At 43.6% G+C, this 25085-nt stretch overlaps 1 protein-coding gene across 3 annotated transcripts; it reads right to left on the reverse strand.

Moving 5' to 3' along the window:
* Positions 1–25085, reverse strand: RPS15A (ribosomal protein S15a). Of its 3 annotated transcripts, none has more exons than XM_085892028.1 (5): positions 24985–25085; positions 24364–24501; positions 21314–21393; positions 21102–21187; positions 1–142 (listed from the first exon to the last, which is right to left on the reverse strand). In XM_085892028.1, the coding sequence occupies exons 2-5, from the start codon at positions 24494–24496 to the stop codon at positions 49–51; spliced, it is 393 nt and encodes a 130-aa protein (XP_085748154.1). In that variant the 5' UTR covers positions 24497–24501; positions 24985–25085; the 3' UTR covers positions 1–48. The 3 variants fall into 3 exon arrangements, with proteins under 3 accessions (XP_085748154.1, XP_085748153.1, XP_085748155.1); XM_085892027.1 differs by having other exon boundaries at positions 24936–25033; XM_085892029.1 differs by lacking the exon at positions 24985–25085 and adding an exon at positions 24920–24944.

A 25085-nucleotide genomic window follows, 5' to 3' on the forward strand; every position in this document is an offset into this window, starting at 1 on the left:
CAAGTTTTACAAACGTCTTTATTTTCTCGTTTGGGAAAGGCACACATCTCAGAAGAAAAATCCCAGAATCTTCCCTCCGGTGTGTTTCTTCCTCGCCTCTTCGTGATCCATGATACCCGATGATGTGGTCAACACAATAAAACTAATGTCAGGGAGAGAAACAAATAGCTCTATGCATACAATCTCAACAGTGAAAGCAATGGGGTACATGAAACATACCCAACTAACAAGCAGACAAAATCTAAAAAATAAAAATTGGAGGCCAATTGAGAATAGTTAATGCGATTAAAATATGCTCATTTAACACATCACTGTCAGCAAGCATGAGATTAATCAACTATCCACAATAATTACAATTTCAAACTAATTTGAAAGTCACCCCAACCCCTTCCATCCAAAAGGGGAATGAAACCTTCAAACATTCGGCCTCTTTGGGGTCATGAAGTCATTTGACCCCCCAAAAAAATGTTGGGGTGGAGGACGACGTCTGTGCTGCGAATTACCGACCCATGCAATATATTTTCACACTACACAACCAAAAGCAAAGTACTCCCAAACAAAACAGTCAATAAAAATAGAAGGGCACTCAGTAGAGCGCATACTTCCACCATGCAATTGCCTGATCCAATATAACATCAGGCCCAATAAATTCTTAAAATATCAGTCTGGAATATACATATATAGATATATATATATATATATATATATATATATATATATATATATATATATATATATATATATATAAATAATAGAGTTTTTAGCCCCATCTCTCAATGGCGAAGAATCACTTAAAAAATTAATTAATGCTCGGATCCGGATCCCGATACGGATTTTCACCAAAATCGAATCAATTCATCCTTGTCACACATCCAACCTGTCCACCAAGTTTCATACAAATCCGTCCATAGCTTTTTGAGATATCATGCCATATATCGTTTTTGGCACCATCTCTCAATGGTGAAGAATCGCATTAAAATTCTAGGAGCCGGATCCGGATCTTCACCAAAATCGAATCAGTTCGTCCTTGTCACACCCAACCTGTCCACAAAATTTCATCCGAATCTGTCCACAACTTTTTGAGATATCCTGCACACAAACAAACAAGCAGTCATAGACTGGTACTTACAAAATCGTCAACTTGACCTCTGACCTTGTCTAATAAAAGCTGTCTCTAGAGAAGGTAGCGACGCAAACCAGAAGTTTATATGATGATTCTGTACGAAACCATCAAAAATCGAATGTTTTGGATGTTTGACCTCACTGTGACCTTGAACGTTGGCCGATTTTGCCCAAAATCGAATCAGCGCTAGCAATCACCCTCCTGAATCACATGGTGCAATTTGACATCGGTAGCTTCTTCCGTTCGAGTTATCTGTACCAAACCATCAAAATAGAATGTTTGACCTCACTGTGACCTTGACCTTTGACCGATTTTGACCAAAATCTAATCAGCGCGAGCCATCACCCTCCTGAATCACGTGGTGTAATTTGACATTGGTAGCTTCTTCCGTTCTCGAGTTATCGTGCCCACAAACACAAAAACAAGCAGTCATAGACTGGTACTTACGAAATCATCAACTTGACCTCTGACCTTGTCTAATAAAAGCTGTCTCTCGAGAAGGTAGCGACGCAAACCAGAAGTTTCTACGATGATTCTGTACCAAACCATCAAAATCGAATGTTTTGGATGTTTGACCTCACTGTGACCTTGACCTTTGACCAATTTTGACCAAAATCTAATCAGCGCTAGCCATCACCCTCCTGAATCACGTGGTGTAATTTGACATTGGTAGCTTCTTCCGTTCGAGTTATCATGCCGACAAATAAACACACACACACACACACACACACACACACACACACACACACACACACACACACACACACACACACACACACACACACGACGGAGGAAGTGATCAATATACTTACGAAATCTAAACAAACAGACGGGGTGAAAACAAAACCTCCTTCCACCTTCGTTGGTAGAGATAAAAAGCCTACATAGCTAGTCAATCTTTAGATCTTGCATTGTGCTGCAAAGTAAGGGGCTTTCATGAAATCCATTACAACTTCCTCATTTAACATTGGATAGAGCTGATCTACAATCATATTTAAAGTTCCTATCAAGCCCAATTTAATGGGATCATTATTGATGTGATAAATCTGCAAAGTTTTTCTGAGACTTCAACTGAAACACATATAAATGCAGTCTGATGGAGTATACTGTACCTGGCAACACCATGTCTGATAAAATATCTTGCTGACGTTCACATTATTTGAGATCTCCGAGCGTTTATCTATTTGTAAGCAATCGAGTATTTTCAGCAGCCGGTGACCCTGAAGTGATAACGTGATGTAATGGTTGAAATTTTCAGCTGGTGTCCGTACATCTCATTGGAATAGATACACGTTGCCTTCAGAAAGTATCCACTTCCCTTGGCTTTTTCACATTTTGTTGTGGTACAGCCTGAATTTAAAATGGATTAAATGGAGATTTTTTTTGTCACCGATCTACACATAATAAATACCCCATTGTGTCAAAGTGGAATTATTTTTATATTTTAGAAATATTGTATTCAAAAATTTAAAATTTAAAGCTGAAATGTCTCTAGTCAATAAGTATTCAACGCCTTCGCTATGACACTACAAATTGAGCTCAGGTGCATCCAATTTTTTTTGATCATTCTTGAGATCTCCACAACTTGATTGGAGTCCACCAGTGGCTAATTCAATTGATTGGACATGATTTAGAAAGAAACACCTTTCTTTTTAAGGTCCCACAGGAGAAAGGGGAAACAACAGCAGCAAGGCAGAGGGAGAAAGTAGATTGAGATGGACAAACAAAGGATGCAAGTCATGATGAGGGGTAAGGGAGAATGCAAAGGGTGGACAGTATAGATAGATAAGCAAAATTGTTTGATCAGTCTGTGATTTTTCCAAGGTCTGAGGAGAGGGAAGAGGCTGCTGCCTGTCTGTCAGAAGTATGAGAGAGGTCACATCAGAAAGTGGAGTCATCAGCAAAGAGATAAGGAAGATTTTCCAGAATCAGAAAGATATTGATGAATATTAGAAATTATATGGGGCCTAGAACACTGCCTTGTGGTACTCCAGCCTTGACAGGGAGAGGAGAAGAAAGGGTTCCATTGAGAGCCACATGTTGTCCAGGAGAGTGGAGGAAGTTAGTAACCCAAGAGTGGAGTTGGCCTTGTATTACATAGACAGACAGTTTGGAAAGCAAGGCAGGATGCCAGACTGTATCAAAAGTTCGAGATATGTCCAGAGAGACGGCCCTGATCTCATGTCTGATATTGAGGGCCTCCACCATTGTTGGGAGTAGAAGCAGCATGTCCAAAGTAGAGTGACCAGGTCTAAATCCGAATTGATGATGGGCAATTCCACGAGAAACGGACCGCAGAGGTCAAATTTTAAATTTGACTGAAAAGGTTCATGTTATGTACCAAATGAAAGCTGAAAACGTACTTTCAGATAATATCAAGATCACAGAGTTAGGTTGCTCTGTTGGCTTACATCACTCGTTGCAATTAATGAAGTCCTTCTACCGAAAGCGCAGTAAAATCGGCCCTCGATAATGCAAAGAACTATCAATTCATTAGTCTTTCAATTCAATGGTATGAAGTCAACAAATGCAATCCATCAGAAGCTACCTGTATTAAGATTATTTCAAAACCAATTTAAAATAATATGAGTTGTCCTTCTATGCTTAATTAACACTCAAATTAGGAGTCAGACGTCACTCTGTGACGTGCACTCCATAACGAAAATTTCCACGACGTTATGGAGTGACACCGAGTCATTTTTGTGAACTTTGATTGCTCTTGCACAGCGATAAAGCCACTAGTACCTACTCTCTTTTTATCATATTGCAAAGGAAGAGTTGCACTTTACAGAAATATTCATGTAGTTCCTGCAAGTTGGACCACTGTCAGGTAATTAACATTCAAAAACTGTATTACGAAGTGACACTGTCTTTTGTCGTTTATTAAACAATAACAACATTTATTGAAAACTCTGCTCTCACAATAGTTATAAAATTGTAATGAAATACTGGGAAGATACACTAATAGTTGTACCTTCAGTAAAGGTGTTTCAAAATTCCAGACATTATATGACCTAATTCCTCTGAAATAATTACAATAGTCCCGTTATGGAGTGACGAAAAATCCCGCTACAGAGTGACGAGTCAATTTTGAGATGTCTCCCAAAGCAACAAATAATTTATAGATTATGCCACACTTTCAGTCTGAACCCAGCTGACGACGTACTTGAACATTTCAACATCTAACACATAAGAAAATAATAAAAATTAAAAATCTGAACTGAGAAAATATACAACAAGCCGGTAGGCGACGAGGGATTCGCGAGGATCGAAGCGCTGGATACGATGCTGTTCATTCTGACCGATCCACCGCCGAAGATTCATTGCCAAGACGTATTGGTTCACATACAATTTTTCCTCTGCCTGGCAAGATGTTTCTTATTGCGTATTTTGCAAACTGGCACTCATAAAAAATGACGGTAAATAGACACCCTATTTTTGAAGGACTACCATTTGAAAAATAATCCGTTTGCTGGTTTGTGCTGTGGAGCCTCGCGTTGCGCGCGCGCACACACATACACACACGCACACACACACACACGGAAAACACGATAAACTTCTCTCAATGCTCTTGTTTGACCACACCTGAGCCACACAATATTTTTCATAAGCTACGCACACTTTCCTATGCCACTCCCACTTTAAATAATAAATAATTGGAGGTGGTGTGTGGGTCGTGGAATCGTTTTCGGTAAATAGATAAATAATGGAAGGTGGTGTGTGGGTCGTGGAATAGTTTTTGGTAAATAAATAAATAATTGAAGGTGGTGTGTGGGTCATGGAATCGTTTTTGGTAAATTAATAAATAATTGGAGGTGGTGTGTGGGTTGTGGAATTGTTTTCGGTAAATAAATAAATAATTAAAGGTGGTGTGTGGGTTGTGGAATCGTTTTCGGTAAATAAATAAACATATTATATTATTAGAAATCCACAAAGAGAGAAATGCCGGTGATTCCATTTATTTTGGATCCTTTTCACTTTGGTCAATAACGTTTGGATCGAGGAGAGATCGAAGGTGGAACGACGGTGTAGTTTGTTACAAACACTGTATACACACCTTAAATGACGGTAAACAGACACCCGATTTTTGAAGGACTACCATTTGAAAAATAAAACCTCAATCAAAAATCGGCTCGAGTAAATTTTCTAAATATCTCAAAGTGTTTAATTCCGAAGTCTCGTTTCTCTACATTCAAAACTGAAGGACAAGTATTGAAAAAAACTGTACGCGGTTTTTCGGCCGCTACATTGCAACGGGTGGTTGCTCAGCAACGAAATTCAAACGCGCACATTCCCAGTATATATTCCACCTCTTGGCAAAGTTTCATCGAAATCGGTTTGCTGGTTCGTGCTGTGGAGCCTCGCGTTGCAGACACACATACACACAGACAGACAGCCGGAAAATCCGACACTAAGGGATATCTCATGTATAGCGAATCCAATAAACATATACAAAAGTCAAGAAATAGACTAAAGAAATTGAGAACAATTTATGAGTGGATGACCAGAAACAAAACAAAGTTTCGACTTAATCCGTTTGCCACATCACAAAACTTCACATGACTGTCCTGCAAAAGGTTCCATTTCCCAAAGGACATTCAGCAAAGACATAATGATTGTGATGGTCAAGGGATTGCTGGAGAAGGAATCCAACGACTTGGTTGGAATCAATCCAGGATTTATCTTCCACCTCTGGGAATGTATATGCCACAATTAAAAAGGCCCGCTTTTCACAAAAAATGATACTTCCAAGCAACCATCATCTACTATCCGAGTCACCTGGCCAACAAACAACTTCTGAGATTTTTTTGTGACATACTGCACAGTCACAAAGTCACCAGGGTGCACTTGGGGTTGACCGTCTAACCTGGGGTGCTCAGCAGGTGCTGGACTAGCAGTGTTTTGACATTCCAAGGATGATACATAGCACTCGGGGTGAAGACTCACCAATTCAAATTGTTCCGCTGTTGAGTACATAGAAGCGCTCACAACATATTTCCTCACAGGTTTCACACAGTGTGTTTGGTGTGTTTTCGGAAGTGACGTCACCAACTGCCAGCGCTCGTCCAATTGCGACTGGCACTTCTGAATGTATCCTGCTGCCATGAATAAAACATATCCTTTTCCACTGTGCCGCTGCACCGCGGAAGAAGGATTCTTTTTTTTTTTTTTGTATACCTTGGTCGAGGCTCGTATGAGAGCTAACACACAACTCACAGCAAGGAGGCATGAGACAAGAGGGACAGGAGTGGAAGGGACAAAACAGTGGGGACCAGACACATTTGGTGAACTGTGGAAGGGAGAGGGATGGGGATGGGACAGGGAACATGGCGAAGAGAAGATGGACATTACAGGGACTTTCAGGAAGGAAAGCAGGAGAATTGAAGGAAGTGGGCTTGGGTGGATTATCGGGGGTAAAAAAGATCGAGGATTTGGATGGGGGAAGATAAGAGGTGGTGGTGAACAGCTGTTTTGAAAGCATGGAGGGAAGAATGGGAAAGAATAGAGTGAGGAAGTTTATTCCAAAGGCGGGAAAAAAGAGGAATGAAAGAGTGAAGATGGGCAGTGATTCGTGATTTTGGTAGTTTTACCAGAAGGGGGTTGTTGGCGGACCTTGAGCGCCCTGCGGAAATGTGGTGGGGACAAATCGCAGAGAGAGCAGGGGGGGCAAGGTTGGAGAGGAGTCGGTAGAAGACAGAAAGACCACCGACCAACCTGCGGTGATTGAGTGAGAGGCCCAAAGACTCAGCTTCATTGCGGGAGATGCCGATGATCTTAAATGCCCTGGTTTCGACAGCGTGAAGCCGAGAAAGGTGGGAGGCAGGAGCACCAGCCCAGAGGGGAGAGCAGTACTCCATCAGGCTACGGACAAAAGCTTTGTAAGTGGTCAGGAGCCCAAGAGGGCCGAGGAAGGACTTTGCACGACGGAGGATTCCCAGTCGGCGATTGGCTTTTGAGGCAAGGTTGGAAATGTGACTTTCCCAGGAAAGGTCATGGCAGATAGTGAGACCCAGAAGCTTGAAAGAAAAGACTTCTTCCAGAGGATTGTTGAGAAAGTGGATGGGGGGGTTTTGTAAACGGTCCTTTCGAAGAGACATATAATGGTGAGAGTGTGAGATTTGTCTGGATTGAAAGACATGTTCCACGTGTTGGACCAGTTTGTGATTTTATCCAGATCTGCAGTGAGCGTAGAAGCTGCTGCTTGCCGGTCTGAGGGATGACAGATGGTACGGCAGAGGGTGGAGTCGTCAGCAAAGAGAAATAGAGAATTTTCCAGAGAGTCCGAGAGATCATTAATGAAAACCAGAAAAAGAACAGGGCCCAGAACGCTACCTTGAGGAACTCCAGCCTGCACAGGGAGAGGGGATGAAAGAACTCCATTTAGGGCCACACGTTGACTGCGACAGGAGAGGAAGTCTGCGAGCCATGAGTGGAGATGGCCTTGAATACCATGGGAAGAGAGTTTGGTGAGTAGGGCAGGGTGCCAGACTGTGTCAAAAGCACGTGATATGTCCAGGGATACGGCTCGGATTTCCTGTCTGGCATTGAGGACCTCCATCCATTGATGGGAGAGCAGAAGCAGCATATCCAGGGTAGAGTGACCTTGTCTGAAACCAAATTGATGATTGGAAATCAAGCCATTGGAGAAGAGGAAGGATTTCATGTCTGAAGCGATGATGGATTCCATCACCTTGCTGATGATTGGGAGAAGGCTGATTGGTCTGATGATTCTGCATCAGATACAGGATCCCCAGCCAGATTTGCCAACCAAACTCTCCTCCTTACCTCACCTCCTATCCCATCAACAGTGCCCTTACCGTGAGATGTCGCAAAAATTCCAGGATAATTGAATCTTGAACAATTCTTGAAGGAATGTTGGATTGGAAAACAATAATTTCTGTTTAAATCGGCTGGCTGCCCCATCTGAAAAAAGTCAATCGCCCGAATCCTGGGGTGGCGTGATAGCAGTGTGGTGATTATATTGAACAGGAAGGTATGAACAGCATATTTGCCATGCTGGAGGTCATCGCGAACAATAACGAAAGACTCGGTAACATTAACATCAATCCAGGCGCACACTGTGAAGAGTGACTTGGACGTGGCTCCAATGAGCACTCTGGATTTCATTCTGTTCTATCACAGCATAGTTCTCCGCAAAATCGACCTGGACGACAACGCAATCACCATCAACTGCCTTCCTTCTATCTTCAAAGAAGTAGCTCTGCTTCCTCTTGATGAATGAGTGCAATCTGAAGTATGGAAGTTGTTTGCATATCTCATGCAGGGCATCCTGCAGAGTCCCATCTTTAGCTACTTTTGTGGCCCACTGCTCAATTGTCATCCACTGAAACCATTTCAGCGGCAGGTTAGCTGTTTCGTCATCGACAGAATACACTGTGGCAAACTTTGTATGGCATTCCTGACATTTTCTTGTCATGCAGTTGTCCGAATCCTGATCACATACAATGCTTCCAAGGAATTCACGAAAGTTGGTCGAAAGTCCAGGTACATGAGATTTCAAGGCCTCCAATAAGAGGCGCATGTTTTCATGATATCTGCAGAGGCAGACATTGTGCAGAAACTTTGAATTGAGGCATACATTGGCTGGACGAAGTGCCGCGAATTTGGAGGAGCCGATCTTGATGTTCGTATTTTTCTCACAAAAAAAAATAAAAAAAATAAAAAAAATTAAAAAAAAAAACTGTATTCCTCACACTGTCATCATGAGGAAATTATTTTGAACCTTGTCCTTCCGTTTCCCAGTCTTCATGATCACAAGGTCCTCCTTCCCTGGCGACATCCATGAAATTTCTTAACAGCATCACCAATATCGGCAGAAACTTTGTGCTCAGGAGCATACTTGCTTTCCGTGTCAACTTCATGTCGGGTAGGTTCGTTTCTGACAGCAAGCCGTCCGATAACAGCTTTGCGTTTTCTCGGTGATTTCGGGAGGGCCTCTCGAGCTCGTTTAACAGCCATGCCTATGTTGGAGCTGTTCTTATAGGCAGGAGACCAATAAGTTGGAACAGGACTCAGTGTTTTTACCCTTCGCCCGACATCTCCGCTGACGCGCACATTCACTTTTCCTTGCCTTGGCAACATTAGCAGCATGCGCCTCTCTCTTGCGTTTCGCATCCAGCTCCCTGCATTTTTCTTTGTGCCAGTCTAGAAAACGCTTTTGTCGCTCGGCAGCAGTCAATGGCATCCTTTCTGTAATATGAATGCATCGACAAATTATCCATATGAATTGCACTGTACCCTTCTATGAATAATCTAAAAGATCATGAAATGTTTTAGGCCACAAAAACTGACAGTAGAGGTTGTAAGCGCTTCACTCGGCTAGTCCACTGCAAAGTTGGCGGTCCGCGGTGGCACGGTGATTTGTCTAGTTTTCCTCTTACGAAGCGTATCTGCAGGTGACAACAGAGGTGTAGTTTGTACTCACCGATTGCTGGATGTAAACAGATTTCAAAACCACTCAAGATGACCACGCGTAAACTTGAAACTTGTCATACGGAAGTAAAATCTGGCACGCAATGAATTCTGGGACAGCTACTCTGCCACCACCTTTTTTCAGGCTGAGTTAACAATTGTTTGACAGAATGAGTCACTCCGTAACGTTACGGAGTGACAAGCTTTCTTTTTAATTTATTTTTTGCACATTAAAAAAAAAAAATTATAATTGTACTGTACAGTGATTGGGTGGTATAAGTTCTTAATGACCCTGGATTTATTTGGTTCTTCATCCACCAGTCATGACTGTGCAGTATGTCACAAAAAAATCTAAAAAGTTGTTTGTTGGCCAGGTGACTCAGATAGTAGATGATGGTTGTTTGGAAGTATCATTTTTGCGAAAAGCGGGCCTATCTGACTTGGCATATACATTCCCAGAGGTGGAAGATAAATACTGGATTGATTCCAACCAAGTCGTCAGATTCCTTCTTCAGCCATCCCTCGACCATCGCAATCATTATGTCTTTGCTGAATGTCCTTTGGGAAACAACCTTTTGCAGGACAGTCATGTGAAGTTTTGTGATGTGGCCAACTGATTAATTGCAAACTTTGTTTCGTTTCTGGTCATCCACTCATAAATTGTTTTCAATTTCTTGACTTTTGTATATGTTTAGTGTATATTTTCTAACTTCAGATTTGTAATTTTTATTATTTTCTAATGTGTTAGATGTTGAAATGTTCAAGTACAACACCAGCCCAAGTCAGCTGGGTTCAGACTGAAAGTTTGGCGTAATCTAGCAATGATTTGTTGCTTTGGGAGAAATCTCAAAATTGACTCGTCAATCCGTGACAAGACTATTGTAATTATTTCAGAGTAATTAGGTCATGTCTGGAATTTTGAAACACCTGTACTGAAGGTACAACTATTAGTGCATCTTCCCAGTATTTCGTTACAATTTTATAACTATTGTGAGAGCAGAGTTTTCAAATAAATGTTGTTATTGTTTAATAAATGACAAATGACAGCGTCACTCCGTAACAGTTTTTGAATGTTAATTACTTGACAATGGTCCAACTTACAGGAACTACATTAATATCTCTGTAAAGTGCAACCCTTCCTTTGCAATATGATATATAGAGAGTAGATATTAGTGGCTTTATCGCTGTGCAAGAGCAATCAAAGTTCACAAAAATGACTCAGTGTCACTCCATAACGTCATGGAATTGTCCTGATCTGAGACAAGGCTGTTGAAGAAAAGGAATGATTTTATGTCAACTGCGATGATAGATTCCATGACCTTGCTGATCATTGGCATACATACAGTCAGCTAAATGGGCTGTAGTTAAGGAGATCATTTTTGCACCATTTTTATGTCATGTTGTGATGGCTGATATCTAGTTTTCCTCGGTAGATATCGGAGACCAGTGCTGAAGTGTTAAAAATAAAATAAAATAAACTAATACACGAATGTTGAAGCAGGTCGCATTTTATGACCTGCAAATATGTGCAGTGAGTGAAGAGCAAATCCACAAATCACGGCGTCCGACCATACAACGATACACAACACACAAGACGAAAACATCGTCACAAAGTGTTTACATTATACGTGCACGGAGTCAGGTCAGGTATGGGAGCATGTGCCAGAACAGCGCGTCGCTGCGTCCACTTTCCGCCGGTACTCCAGGGGCCTCCGTCTGGCCATCCCCCAGGCAGATGCCAGGCCCATCCCCATCTCCTTGAGATGATTGTCAACCTGCTGCAACCATGAGGCACGTGGTCGGCCCGCTAGCCTCCTCCACTCATGAGAGAATCTGGTGAGCAGGATCAGCGTCAGGAAAACGAGCCACATGTCCATACAGCCGCAACTGACGCTCAGGGACTATGCAGGTAACAAATCTCATCCGAGTCTCTCTCAGCAACCGCTCGTTGGACACAAAATCCGACCAGCGATAGCCAAGGATTCTCCAAAGAGACCTGGTACCAAAGGAATTAAGTCTCCGTCTCAGATCCTTGGTCAGAGTCCAAGTCTCGCACCCATAGAGCAAGACTGGAAGTACCAAAGACCTGAAGACTCGGACGTTCGTCCTCCCGCACAGGTACCGGCAGCGCCACACCCCATGATCCAGTGAATCCATGACTCCCCAGGCCCGACCCAGACGTCTATTGACCTCTGACTCGCAGCCAGCAGAGACATGAATATCACTGGCAAGGTAAGTGAATCGCTACACGACCTCAACATCCTCACCACAAACAGACACAGACAGGACAGCAGCATCCAAGATGTCACCGAAAGCCTGGATCTTAGTTTTGACCCAAGAAACCCGTAATCCTAACGGCTCCGACTCCTCATTCAGCACCTCGAGGGCCCCCAAGAGGATGTCTAAAGTCTCCGCAAAGATGACTGCATCATCTGCAAAATCAAGGTCCGAGATCTTGACATTGCCAAACGATGCACCGCAACTTGATCTCTCCGACATCCTCCCTAAAATCCAGTCCATACAAGTGCTGAAAAGTGTGGGGGCAAGTACACATCCCTGACGAACTCCAGTAACAACTGGAAATAAGTCAGAGATGGTACCACCACACTTCACAGCACTCTCAGTACCAGAGTAGAGTTCAGACATCAGATCGATCAGCTTTGGTGGCACCCCACGAAGACCAAGAATCCTCCAGAGGACATCCCGATTCACTGAATCGAACGCTTTACAGAGATCAACATAGGCTGCAAGCAGCCCCTGCCGAAACTCTCGTCTGCGTTCGGTGAGGACACGAAGTGCAAGGATACGGTCAATCGTTGACCTCTTTGGTGTAAAGCCTGACTGCTCTGGACGCTGGTGCTCAAGCAGATGGTGGCGAACCCTATCAAGAATTATCCGAGCAAAGACCTTGCCCGGCACTGAGAGCAGCGTCACCCCTCGGTAGTTGTTGCAGTCTTGGCGATCACCCTTCCCTTTCCAGAGAGGGACAACAAGGCCCCTCTTCCAGTCATTTGGGATGATGCCTGTGTTCCAGGCAGAGCACAAAACTGCATGCAACGACACGAGTGCAGCATTTCCACCAGCCAGGAGAAGTTCAGCATGGATGCCACAGATCCCTGGAGCTTTGCCCCGTTTCAACTGGTTCACCGCAGCCCGTGTTTCCACAAGCGAAGGTGGACCACAGTTGATTCGAGGGTCAGCAACAGGGATTGTAACACCCTTGACGTCCAACTCGACAACTGGGGGATCAGCCTGGTACAACCGCTCAAAGTAACCGGCCCAGCGGGCCTTCACTTCAGACTCCTCTGTCAAGAGCCTACCACTCTCTGCTCGAACTGCAGTGCTCCGAGGGATGGGCTTGGATGAACGTAATGCGCGAATTCCCCTGCAAGCGGGACGAGAATCACCTGTCCACAGGTGATGCTCTACCCCCTCACAGATTCCTCGCACATAGGCCTCCTTGTCCACCCTCAGTGCATGTACAGTTTTACGCCTCAGCTCCCTGAACAGCTCAGCTCTGCCATTCAGCCTGGCCCTGCGACTCTGGTCAATGGTATCCAGTGTCCCTTGAGAGACAAAATTCTTCTTTGCCCTGCGGTGAGCTCCAAGGCATCCACCGGCAACATCAAGGATGGTGGTCTTGAAGGCGCTCCACAACTCTTCAGGACCCCCCAAAGCACCCAGACCCCCCAAGTGTCCACTCAGCCTGTTCGCAAACTCCTCAGCTACTCTCTCATCCCTGAGCTTGGCAACATCCAGCCTAGGCTGGGATGGTACCATTCTCCAGGATTTAAGGTGCAGCTTTAGAGTTGCTACAACAAGCTTGTGGTCAGTATTGAGGAACTGAGCACTCCGGTAGACCCTGCAGTTCTGGATCATCCTCCAACGACCGTCAATGAGGACATGGTCAATCTCCTTTGCCACACCGCCAGCGTTGGAATACCAAGTACTGCGATGAGCTTGTGGGCGCTGAAACCATGAACCAGCCACCCTAAGTCCATGACTTCTTGCAAAGTCAAGGAACTTAGTGCTATTCTGGTTCATAGTTCCTGACCCATGGGGACCAACACACACCTCATAACCATCCCTATCAGTTCCAGTCGATGCATTGAAATCCCCCAAGACTAGAAGTGTATCTCGTCTGGGGCACTGATCAACCACAGACTCGAGTGTGGCGTAGAATGCATCCTTCACGGTGAGATCACTCGCCTCAGTCGGAGCATAAACAGAGACCAGGGAAATGACACCTAAGGAGTGACGAATCCTTAATCTCATAATACGCTCGTTGACCGGTGTTACCTCAATTATCATTGGGGTCAGCTTATTGGACACAGCTACAGCAACTCCTTGGGTATGGTAACCATCAGAGCGACCAGACCAATAGTAGGTGTAACCACCCACCATTATCTCGCCGCAATCCGGTCTCCGAACCTCAGAGAGAGCTGCAATCCCGATGTCCAAACGCTTGAGCTCAGATGATAACAGAGACAGGTGATCATCCTCTCTTAGGGATAGGACATTCCAGGCACCCACCCGAAGGGACCGCCTCAGGTTAACCCAAGGAGACCGCCGTCTGGTGGACGACACCTCAGCACCACTCCGACACACTCTCCCGCAATCTGACCCAGGGATGTTACCCCGTGGTTTCCCTCCTATCATCAAAGATTGGGGGTCCCGAAGGCTTTGCCCCAATCCCGTCATCCGGTGAGCTGCCCTGCGAAGGGAAGCTGCGCAGGAGGTACTCCCACGGAGTGGGTTTTCAGATTTTTTTGCGTTTTGCGGAATGAAGGGTTTTACGGTGGCCGGAGTGCAAATCCTGCCACCAACCTCCTAATAAGAAGTAACCCAACTGCAGGAGGACGTCCGCAGACACAGTTGGGCACTAGATATGGATGGCCGTTGGCTCACAAGGAGCTCCTCCGCCCTTTGACAGGTTTTGTTTTTAATCCTGCTGGGTGTCCATATGCAAACACCCCCCTCACCAGAAAACCTGGTGGGGGAGACGGTTTAGTCGCCGACAACCCGACCATGGAACAGGTTAGTACAGGTTTACATGGTACCTGTGGCAGGTCACAGATCGAACCTAACCTGACATATGACCTGACCTGCACGGAGTACACAATATGTAGTCGTAGTGGTCCATGATTGTATGCCGGTCGACAAAATCTAAAATTTCATCACTTTCTTTGGGCTCTTGGATGAAATTTAGACCGTATTTAGCGATGGAAGAGTGTCACTTGTGTTAAAACGGTGAAAGCAACCAAAGTTTGGTCAGCCCTAAAGTTGGAGACAAACCAAACATTGAGTCACAGACTGAGTTTATGGTTTGGATACCATCGTGAGTGCTCCCAGCACTTTACTGACATCAAGAAGCTGGATTTAGCTGAGAAAGGAAGCAGTGGGGGAAAGAGAGTGGCACTTGTATATGTGGAAGAATTGCATTGCTCAGCCAGTGGGTCACCCAGATGGCAGAGCACTGGTATGGTTTGCCAGAGGACCTGGGTTCGACCCCTCGTCTGGGCCTGTAATTTTTCCACTTATATTTATGATGAGAAAGTGCATTAACTCAACAGCCATCTACCAATTACAGAGGAGGTAGTCTTACCCAAACCATTACAATGTCAAATGGCATGTCTGAAAATTAAAACCAATCTTTGTTGGTTCAAATTAGCATAAGGTTTGATAACATCCAGCAATGATCAGATCATTCATGTCAATGGCAAATTGTTAATGTGATGTGATCATGCGTCATGATGTACAATGCGAGTCCACACACAAAAAGTACGAGTGTAAATGTAAAACAATGCATCAAGCTGTCACTTCTCACAGCAAGAGTGGAACTGCAGTCCAGCAGGAACCTGTTTCCACACTTACTGTTTTGTGGAAGAGCCAATAAAGTGAGTTTGGAGAAGATAATGCCATTCAGCCTTGGCCTAAGCCCACTTGCACTCTCAACGACTCACGGAACCCTTGTGAAGCATGTAAAAACCAACCTCATGCATCAGAGTCTCTCACCACACCAGACCCCATCCATTCCATCCCATCAGTGTAAGGATTATTGAAAGAATGGCCATAATCCAACAAATGAAGGCCAATCACAAACCTACTCCATTTGGAGAGCTTGCAACACTCCTGACTGAGCTTGCAAAGTTGGCAAGCGCTATAACAAAGCAGATCCACTTTGTAACCGACATATTCTGTGAAAAGCAGAAACAATGCTGAACGAGCAAGAAGAGCTTCAGAAAGTATCCACAGTCAAGATCCTTGCACATCGGTTTAAGGTTCCTAAGCAGTGGAAGACGTTCCTTAACCATGGCCCAAATTTCCTGTTTACAGCATGGAAAGATGGAGCTTCAGATATCCGAGAAGAAACAAAGGTTTTTCATGCTCGAGGAAGCGAATGCTACTTTCTCTGTCAGGAGTGGTGATGCTCAGGTGGAAATCATCAAGGAACCAGTCATGTGATCACAAGGAAGCAGCTACACATTTGCTTCTACAAGGCAAGTATGCAGCTCGACAAGCTGAAACAATCAAGAGTTCTGACACAGATGTTTTTATTATTGCCATTACTCTGTGTACTGATGTTTCAGCGATGAGTACCATCTACTTTCAGACAGGGCAGAAAGTGAAGAGGAGTGTAGGTGGATGTGGATATGGTTACAGAGGAGCTGGGTCAGCAGAGATAGAGTGCTCTCCGTGAACTGCATTCCTTTACAGGATGTGATGGTGAAAGTGCTTTCTATGGGAGAGGGAAGGTGAAAGCATGGAAGATCATGGAGGAAGAGGTCTGTTGATGTGTTCATCGCTCTTGGAGCAGAAGTCACACCCTCGAGTGAAATAGTGTCAAAGCTGGAGGCATTCACCTATGTTCTAAACTCACAGAAGGAATGTTTATCCTTCAGCAAATTAAGGAACAAAAACTTCAAGCTGTTTGCAAAGACCCTAGAATCAGCTACGCCTCTTAATCAAGTTTCTCTTCAGTAGCATTGCAGAGCTAATTACCAAGCTGCCATATGGAGAAAGTCTCGAATGGAATATGGACATCCCTTCACCTGCTCATCTTGGCAGGCAGATGGAAGATGATAACCTGGTCATAGTCTGGACAGACTTGCCTCCAGCAGAGATTCTTGAGACAGCACATTGTTATTATGAGAAGTCAAAGTGTGAGAGCAGATGGTGATCTTGTTTGGCAAATAGCTCGTCTTGCCACTGATCTCTGCAGCTGTGGGAATTGCGTCAATCAAGCAAAGGATAGTAATGATGATTATGATTATGATGATCCAAGTGAGAGTTAGAGTGATGAAGAGGTAGAAGCAATTCTTCAATAGACTTCAGAGACCATTTACAAATGTTCACTGCTTAAGATACCATTTAATATACTTTAGTATTGTTTTAAACTGATGCAGTGACCCTATTACAAGTACACTGATAGTCATTTTGCCGACCTGAGAAGGATGACAGGCTGAGTCAACCCCTGGTGTTAGTTCAGCAGCAAACAGGAAACTCAGGACCCTAGGATCCCAAGCCACCACACTAACCGCCAAGGCGACGCCAGGCTAGGTTTGGGTTTAAACTGGCTATCTGGAGGTTATTGAATTTAACAACATATTTTTTAAGGTGTTTATACATATATACATACAGGGAAATGATGTTACTATTGTACATGCAGCTCATGTAAAGTTTCCTATAGGAGAGAGACAGAGAGAGTTATTAGCTTTGTCACATATTTACAGTAGTGTAATGGGTTAGAACGCCCACTCTGAGTATGGGGAGGGGGGGTCGTTGGTTAAAATCCCAGCCAAGTCATACCAAATAATTTAAATATACCATCAGATATGGGGAATCCCCCACCATTGAATGAAAAAGGTCATACATATTCCAGATAATGAGGGAGGTGAATTGGAAACAAGACACCATTTGGTCATCATCTCAAAAAAGTTCCCCAGGGGTGAGGAACGTAGTAACCAAAAATAATTGAAATCAGATAAGTGGTTTTCCATTTATTACAAAAAACATTTTTTAGCAGCGTCTCGTGTAGCGAATGCTGCTCATAGAGAGCTCGGCATTGTTCTTCTTCTTCTTGTGAAGACAAAACCTTTATATTAGGACTCGGCTCCTTTATATACACAATCCGGATCTCCTTAAATACTAAGGACTTGCACACATCCTCGCATTAAGGGTGCCTTTTGAGAGTGTCTATCATGAACTTTTAAATATATTCGGACATTTGCTTTAAAGTTTCGAAAAGTTCACGTTACTATTTAAAAGATTATTCCATTTAATATATTGTAAAGTCATAAATACATTATTTATTTCGTAAATACACGATATTTCGTAAATACACTATGACGGGTGACGCTATTGGCTTAATCAAGGCACGGGACGAAATATCGGAAGTTGTTGTTTTGTTTTTTTTTAAGCCGACAAAACCTTTAGGACGCTGCTCTTGGACACATTTGTCCTTGTTTCAAGATGGCCACCCCAGTCGGCCATCTTGGATCTGGCCACGCCCAAAACAAATAGTTTTAGCTTACGTTATACATTGTGATTTTACATTACTTGGCATCATGGGACTTAAGTACTTTTGGCGCTGATGCAGAACGACGACTTGGTTGATGTCAAAAACTCGACCGTCCATCACTCTTTACTGAAGATCGGTCATCAATATATTATTCATCAATGTACACCGATTTCAATGTTTCTAGTGCCTCAAGTGTCATTTGTTCAGGGATTTCTCCTTTATGTACAAGGACAAATGTGTCCAAGAGCCGCATCCTAAAGGTTTTGTCTTAACAACAGCAACAGCAACAACAACAACAACAGCAACAACGCGGAGCTCTCTTAGAGCCAGCGTTCGCAACGCGACGCGACTAAAAAGATGATTGTAAGTCACTGCAGTTTTATCAAAATAGTGGCATGGAGGTAGTGAATGAAAATCAAAAACCAAGACTGTCGAGCGTTCGTCCGATGGCCTACGAGGGCACAGGACAGATCAGGAGGTAACAGAACAAAAAAAAAAGGAAGAGCAGAAAGAGGGGGAGGATGGAGGGGAGAAAAACATTAACAGCACGGTTGAGGGAAAAATACACTGAGAAATAAGGGATGTGGGGAAGAATATGGGCAAGGGGAGGACACAGGGTGAACAAGATGGATTCAGCTGTAAACTCTCAATCACAGAAGAGGAAGGAAAACTGGAAACTCAGAAAGAGGTGGGCTTGTGGAGGATTAATGGGGTAAAGAATATCATGGTTTTGGATTGGGGATTATCTAAGATGGTGGTGAACAGCTGTCTTGATGACCTGGAGGGGAACACCGATATTGAAGGGACCGAGGAAGTTGGTTCCACAGGTGGAGGGAAAAAATAGGAGGTTTGACGAGAAGGGGGTTACTGGAAGACTGCGTCCACCCTGAATACATTTGGAGGGGGGCGCAGAGATACATGGAAAGGGCAAAGGGTGCAAGAACAGAAAAGGAGGCAGTTGAAGATAGCCCAGAGGGGAGAGCAGTACTCCACTAAGGTGACTTAACTGTCACCTTACTGGAGTACTGCAAGACCTTCTCCAAATGGCAGCTTGGTAACTCGCTCTCTGCAATGCTTCTGAGGCATGTCTTAGTTCGGACGCATAACTGATTCTAGGGTCTTTATATGCTGCTTGAAGTGCTTGTACCTTGCTTTGATTACGGATGACCATTCTTCCGGGCGAGGTGAATGCCTCCAGCTCTAACAGTACAGTATTTCACTCGAGGGTGTGAAGGGCTTACAGATTAAAGCTGCAGACGAACAACTTGTAGGTAGATAAGAGTTCAGGTGTGGTAAGGAAAGACTTTGCATGACAGAGGATACCTAGTCAGTAACTGACTTTTGGAGGCAAACTCAGATATGTGGCTTGCCAAGAAATATCATGGGTGATTGTGAAGCCCAAAAGCTTGAGCGACTAAACTTTTTCAAGATGATCAAGGAAATAGATGGGAGGGTTCACCATATGGCTCTTTCTTCCTCCTCCTCTTCTTATATTCTTGCAACAAAACAATGTTTCTGCCAATGTTTATTCACATTATCAATTTTACAGGTGTACTTGCTGGAAAACATTATCCCTACGTGTGTGTGTGTGTGTGTGTGTGTGTGTGTGTGTGTGTGTGTGTGTGTGTGTGTGTGTGTGTGTGTGTGTGTGTGTGTGTGTGTGTGTGTGTGTGTGTGTGTGTGTGTGTGTGTGTGTGTGTGTGTGTGTGTGTGTCCTCCTGCAGTCCCAGCCCAATTACATCCAGACCTGCAACATAGGATCAGCATGACCACAATTAGTGCACAAGGGTGTTTTTGTTTTTATCTCTATCTTTGCCAGTGCTCTTAAAGGAGGGGGGGGGGTGTGGGAGGATAAAAGTTCTATATTTAAATGCGTATTGTGCAGCACCACTCTGTGGGAGAGAGTGGTGCTGCACTCTGTGGGAGGTGGGAGAGGGTATAAAAGTCCCCACACCATAGTGTCATATTCCTGTCCCCATGTTTTCCAATGCAGTGAGGTGTTATGAAGTATGCAGAAAGAGGTATTTTGAATTACACATTTCAACTGGAAGGGTGCTTAGTACAGAGCATACCTCTGCCAAGCTGATTGGTTTACATTTTGTATCCCACCGATGGGGGGGATTCAGACCTGAACTAAAATTTAAGTTGGCTTGCTCTTGTCACCTAACCAACTCGTCCACCAAATTTCGTCTGAATCCGTCCACAAAGACAGACAGACAGACAGACAGACAGACAGACAGACAGACAGGCGTGAAAACATAACCTCCATCTACCTTCGGTGGTGGAGGTAATAAGGATAACAACCCTGGCTGCTCCCAATAGGGAGTCAGTGCTTCTGGTTAATGTTAATTTATAGTAAGTTTTTTGTATTACAGGAGAAAAGCACAAATTACATTTATTTATGGGACCATAGCTTGTTACTCCGATTACATCTGCATCGCCTTTCATCCGGTCACACTGGCCAGCAGAAAGTAACCGTACGATGGTGTGTGCCAATGTGAACACCACCATCATATCAAAAAAGCGCAGGGTGCAAATAAATACACTTACAAAGGATCATCAGTTAATCAATATCAGTCTTTTAAATAATGTAGCATAATTTAAACCACGTCGAAAATGGTTCCTTAAAATTATATAACGTTTTTAAGCGCTTAATACAAACGTGACACAAACACGTCAGGACATGAGACTCGATTAAATCACTGGAATACATGTGTGACACATCAGAAATGCTTTTTAAACAACATTTGGAGGGCTTATGGATAAAAACTTTTTTAAAAGATATAAAAAATTGCAATACCATGCAACACAATGCAAGATGTATTCATATCGACTTGCTATTATTTATTCATCCATTCAACACAAAATTACGTGCAAACACCAAACTGACGTATCCAAGGAATACATATGCACTTTGTAAAATGCACAACATACTTTTAAGATAACAAGCTTGGAGTAAGACAAGCAGCACTCTGAGCTAAAAAAAAAAAAAATTCAAAAGGGGTGAGAAGAGATTTGGCTCACCCAAACTGTCGAGAAGGCAGGAGGTTTCTCTGCCACTTCTCCAAATCTTTTAGTTGAACGTCAAAGCGAGGGCTGATCACTCCACACTGTGACACAAGGTGGACACTTTCTCAAAAGTACTGGTACTCCACGCCGATCCGAACCAACCAAGAGAATGTGCTGCTCATGATGTGAAAATGTATGGTTACGGTCAGGTAAAGCATTTCACAGACCTTGTTCAACCTTCCCGTCAGATTGACCACAACCTTTCCTGCTCGATGGTCATCAACTATCTCAAACTCTCCTATGTATCCTGTAATGAAAAAAGGTCACAAGATGAATGTGAAAACAAAACTATATAATACAAACTGAACGTTGAAGTCTTACAGTAAAGGTTTCCACATCATTCTCTTCACCTTTACCTGTTTCTCTGCGTAGCATAAAATGCCATATAAAAAAAAAACCACCTCAAAAACAAACAAACAAAAAACTAGAAGGGCACTTGGTAGAGCTCCGCCAAGAAATGCCTGATCCACGAGAACATATTGGTGACAGACAATACCTTTTTGAAATATCATGTTATACAGTACTATATCGTTTTTGGCCCCATCTGTCAATGGTGAAGAATGACTTTAAAAATTAAATAATTCTCACATCCAGATCTTCACCAAAACTGAATCAATTTGTCCTTACGAAACTCCCAACATGTCCACCAAGTTTCATCCGAATCTGTCCACAACTTTTTGAGATATCGTTATGTATATATATACATATACATCATTTTTGGTCCTATCTCTCAACGGTGAAGAAACTTAAAATTTCTAGTATCCGGATCCGGATCCGGATCTTCACCAAAATCGAATCAGTTCGCCCTTGTCACACACCGAACCTATCCACCAAATTTCATCCATATCCGTCCACAACTTTTTGAGATATCCTGCACACAAACAAACAGACAGAAAGGGGTGAAAACATAACCTCTTTCACCTTTGGTGGTGGAGGTAAAAAGTTTTTTTTTTTTTTTTTTTTTTTTTAAAGGAATAAAGTGGTTTATAATTTCTTTGTATTCCCAACAGAGTAATAACGCATGTCAATTTGTTAAGACAGTCACTTGAAACTTTCTGAGACCAACTAATTAGTTAATACCCTCACCAGAGGATAGGGTATTGTATTTGGGTCCGTTTCTCTGTCTGTCTGCACAAATGCCACTTGGTGGTAGCTAGTATTATTCCACGTTATCTTTTTCCAAGTACCTCTATAAAGAAGGTACGAATTACAACTTGCAATTTGCCCATGGCCGCACAGGATTCTAAAGATTCCAAGCGGGGTAGGAATGGAAACGGCAAAAATGCAAACGGCGTCTTCAGTCAGCGAGCCGGCAAGCTGGGAGCAACAAGTCACACTTTTTGCCACATTTTATGCAATTTAAATGCTCTAATTGCGGTGAGGTGCTCCATTTGAAACTGGTCAATAGATGTAGCTTTTTGATGGCTATGGTCTGAAATTAAAAAAATAATAATAATTAAAAAAAAAATTTGTATTGGTGCCAAAGTCAGTGACCAATTGCAAATTAATTGTAGGAGGATGAGTACACCTTTAAAGTACATGTATTTACAACTTTATTGCATCTATAAAGTATGTACGTATGTACTATAAAAATACGTCTTCACCAGTAAATACGTCGACGTATGTGCAAGTATAAAATATATACATTTGGAACGTGAATCAAAACAATAAAACTGAAAAGGTCAGTTTGTCCACTGCATGAACATAAACCATTGTGTCAATGCATAGTCTACACGCAACGCAAACACTACATCAAAACAAATTCGGGTGAGGGTCTGCAATCCGATTGTTCTTTGTAGTTTCACTATTGCAGTCGTCGTCCAGCCACCCTCACCATGGTAATTGCATCACAACCAGATTGCCAGCACACCAACTACACACCACCCAGAAACCCCCAAAAAGGAGGAAACCAGAAGTACATGAGCAGGGAAATGCTTGCATAACTGCTCACATACATCCATGTAACACCAACAGAAGCGCAAAGATTATGGCGCGGTGTTATACAGATGAAAAACTACAGGTTTCGGCACTTGGCCAAAAACGAGCTGTGAATCATAGATAGATAGACAGACAGACAGACAGACAGACAGACAGACAGACAAACAAATACATAGGTGTGGGCTGGACCTGGAGTTTTGGGCTTGAAGAAGTTTGTACGCCACAAACGAAACATCACCTGAAGCCAAGTTTGCACTTTCTTGGTTGTTGTAAATTGGTGGAATTCAGCTCTTGTTGGTAAGCTGTACCTTTTGTACATACATGGATCATTGGTCCTCGTTCGGGTTTAACAAATTCGATGACCTGCTGCCGAAAGCTAGCTCTTTTCACTGGCGAGTTCCCACAACTTCCAAAAGGCACTACCGTAGTCCGTCAAACTTTTCATTCTATTCAGTCTGGTGTAATTTATTACCCGTGATGTGATGTCTTCCATGAATGATCTCATCAAAAGGCAAATAAATGTGCTGTTGATGTTTGGTCATCGCTCCAATTGTTTTTTTTTTAAACACGTTGGAGATGTTTCATGTAACCGACACTGACACCGACACACTCACACATGAATGGTAAACATTTAGTATCTTCACAGGTGATAGATAAAGGTGAGAGCAGCACTCTTGACCTGAGAAACACAAGGGGGAAGACAATTTGGTTCCACAAGCACAAGTTGCACCGTACTGTTCTGTTCTTGCATGGCTGATGGGTAGCTATAATTTCAGCCTGATGTTGTCTTAGTGGTTAGGGTGGCAGCTTACGATCCTAGGGTCCTGAATTCAACCCCCGTTGGGCGGCTGAATTAATACACCAGGAGGTTGACTCAGCCTGTCATCCTTCTGAGGTCGGCAAAATGAGTACCAGTGCATTGGTAAGGGGGACACTACATCAGCGGCATAGCGGCGTCCCAACCAATGATGCAACCAGCAGCCACGGGCTGCACTGGATAGAGCTATCATTTATTGGAAGTGCAGCCCTCCACACGAGCACTTTTTGCCGACCTTAGGAGAATGACAGGCTGAGTCAACTCCACCCGGTGTTAATTCAGTGGCAAACGGCACTCGAACTCAGGACCCTAAGATCCCAAGCCAGCCACCCTCACCACCAAGCCAACACCAGGCTTCCTACTGTACTACAATTAGATTAAAATAATCATTGTTATTATCGCAGATGGCTCCACATTGTATTGTAAACAGTAACACCCAGCCGATGATGACCCATGACCCACCGTGCTTCATCATCACCATGAGGAACTTGACGATGACTTTGGAGCACGGCCGGATAAGCACCTGTCGCTTGCCAAGCTTCTCGGCGTTGTTGATGCATTTCAGAGCATCCGCGAGGACATTCATGCGGACCATGGCGGCTGTACGGGTCAAAGGTCAACACGGCAATGGTCAGCAGGCACGGACCCATGAGCAACGTCTGCTTTTTTTCTCAACGTTGCGCCAGCCAAACTGGCACTACACATACTACACGGCATGCTCTCGGCAGGAATAGGCCGTTCACGTAAAAAAAAAATATATATATATATATATATCTGATCAAATCGTCGAATAAAGCTGAGCTCCATAATTTGTTAATAATGAAAGCATTTCATTGTTAAAATTTAGACACTCGCAATGAACGACGTATAGGCCAAACAAGTTCAATAAACGGTCGTGCTCCCCACCCGTCTGACAAACAAGCTACCGGAAGCGAACGACGACCGAGAAGAAGGAAAATAAGTGTACAGACAAACTAAAAATTACTCGCGAGTACGATATTCCGTAACGATTATTCACAGAACAGGAGGATTACGTGATTACGGCTCGGATTCGGCCGGCCAGCCCAGACACAGAGAACACACCGGCCTCGCTAATGGCGGAAAGGAAGAAAGAGGTCCGCGCGATGCATTTTGGGAGCGACTCCGATGGTTCAAGTAACTCTGCACGGAATCGTGTTTCTTTG

Source organism: Eptatretus burgeri, chromosome 8, assembly GCF_056783735.1.
Source record: "Eptatretus burgeri isolate ZD-2024b chromosome 8, Ebu_testis_v1, whole genome shotgun sequence".
NCBI classification, from domain to species: domain Eukaryota; kingdom Metazoa; phylum Chordata; class Myxini; order Myxiniformes; family Myxinidae; genus Eptatretus; species Eptatretus burgeri.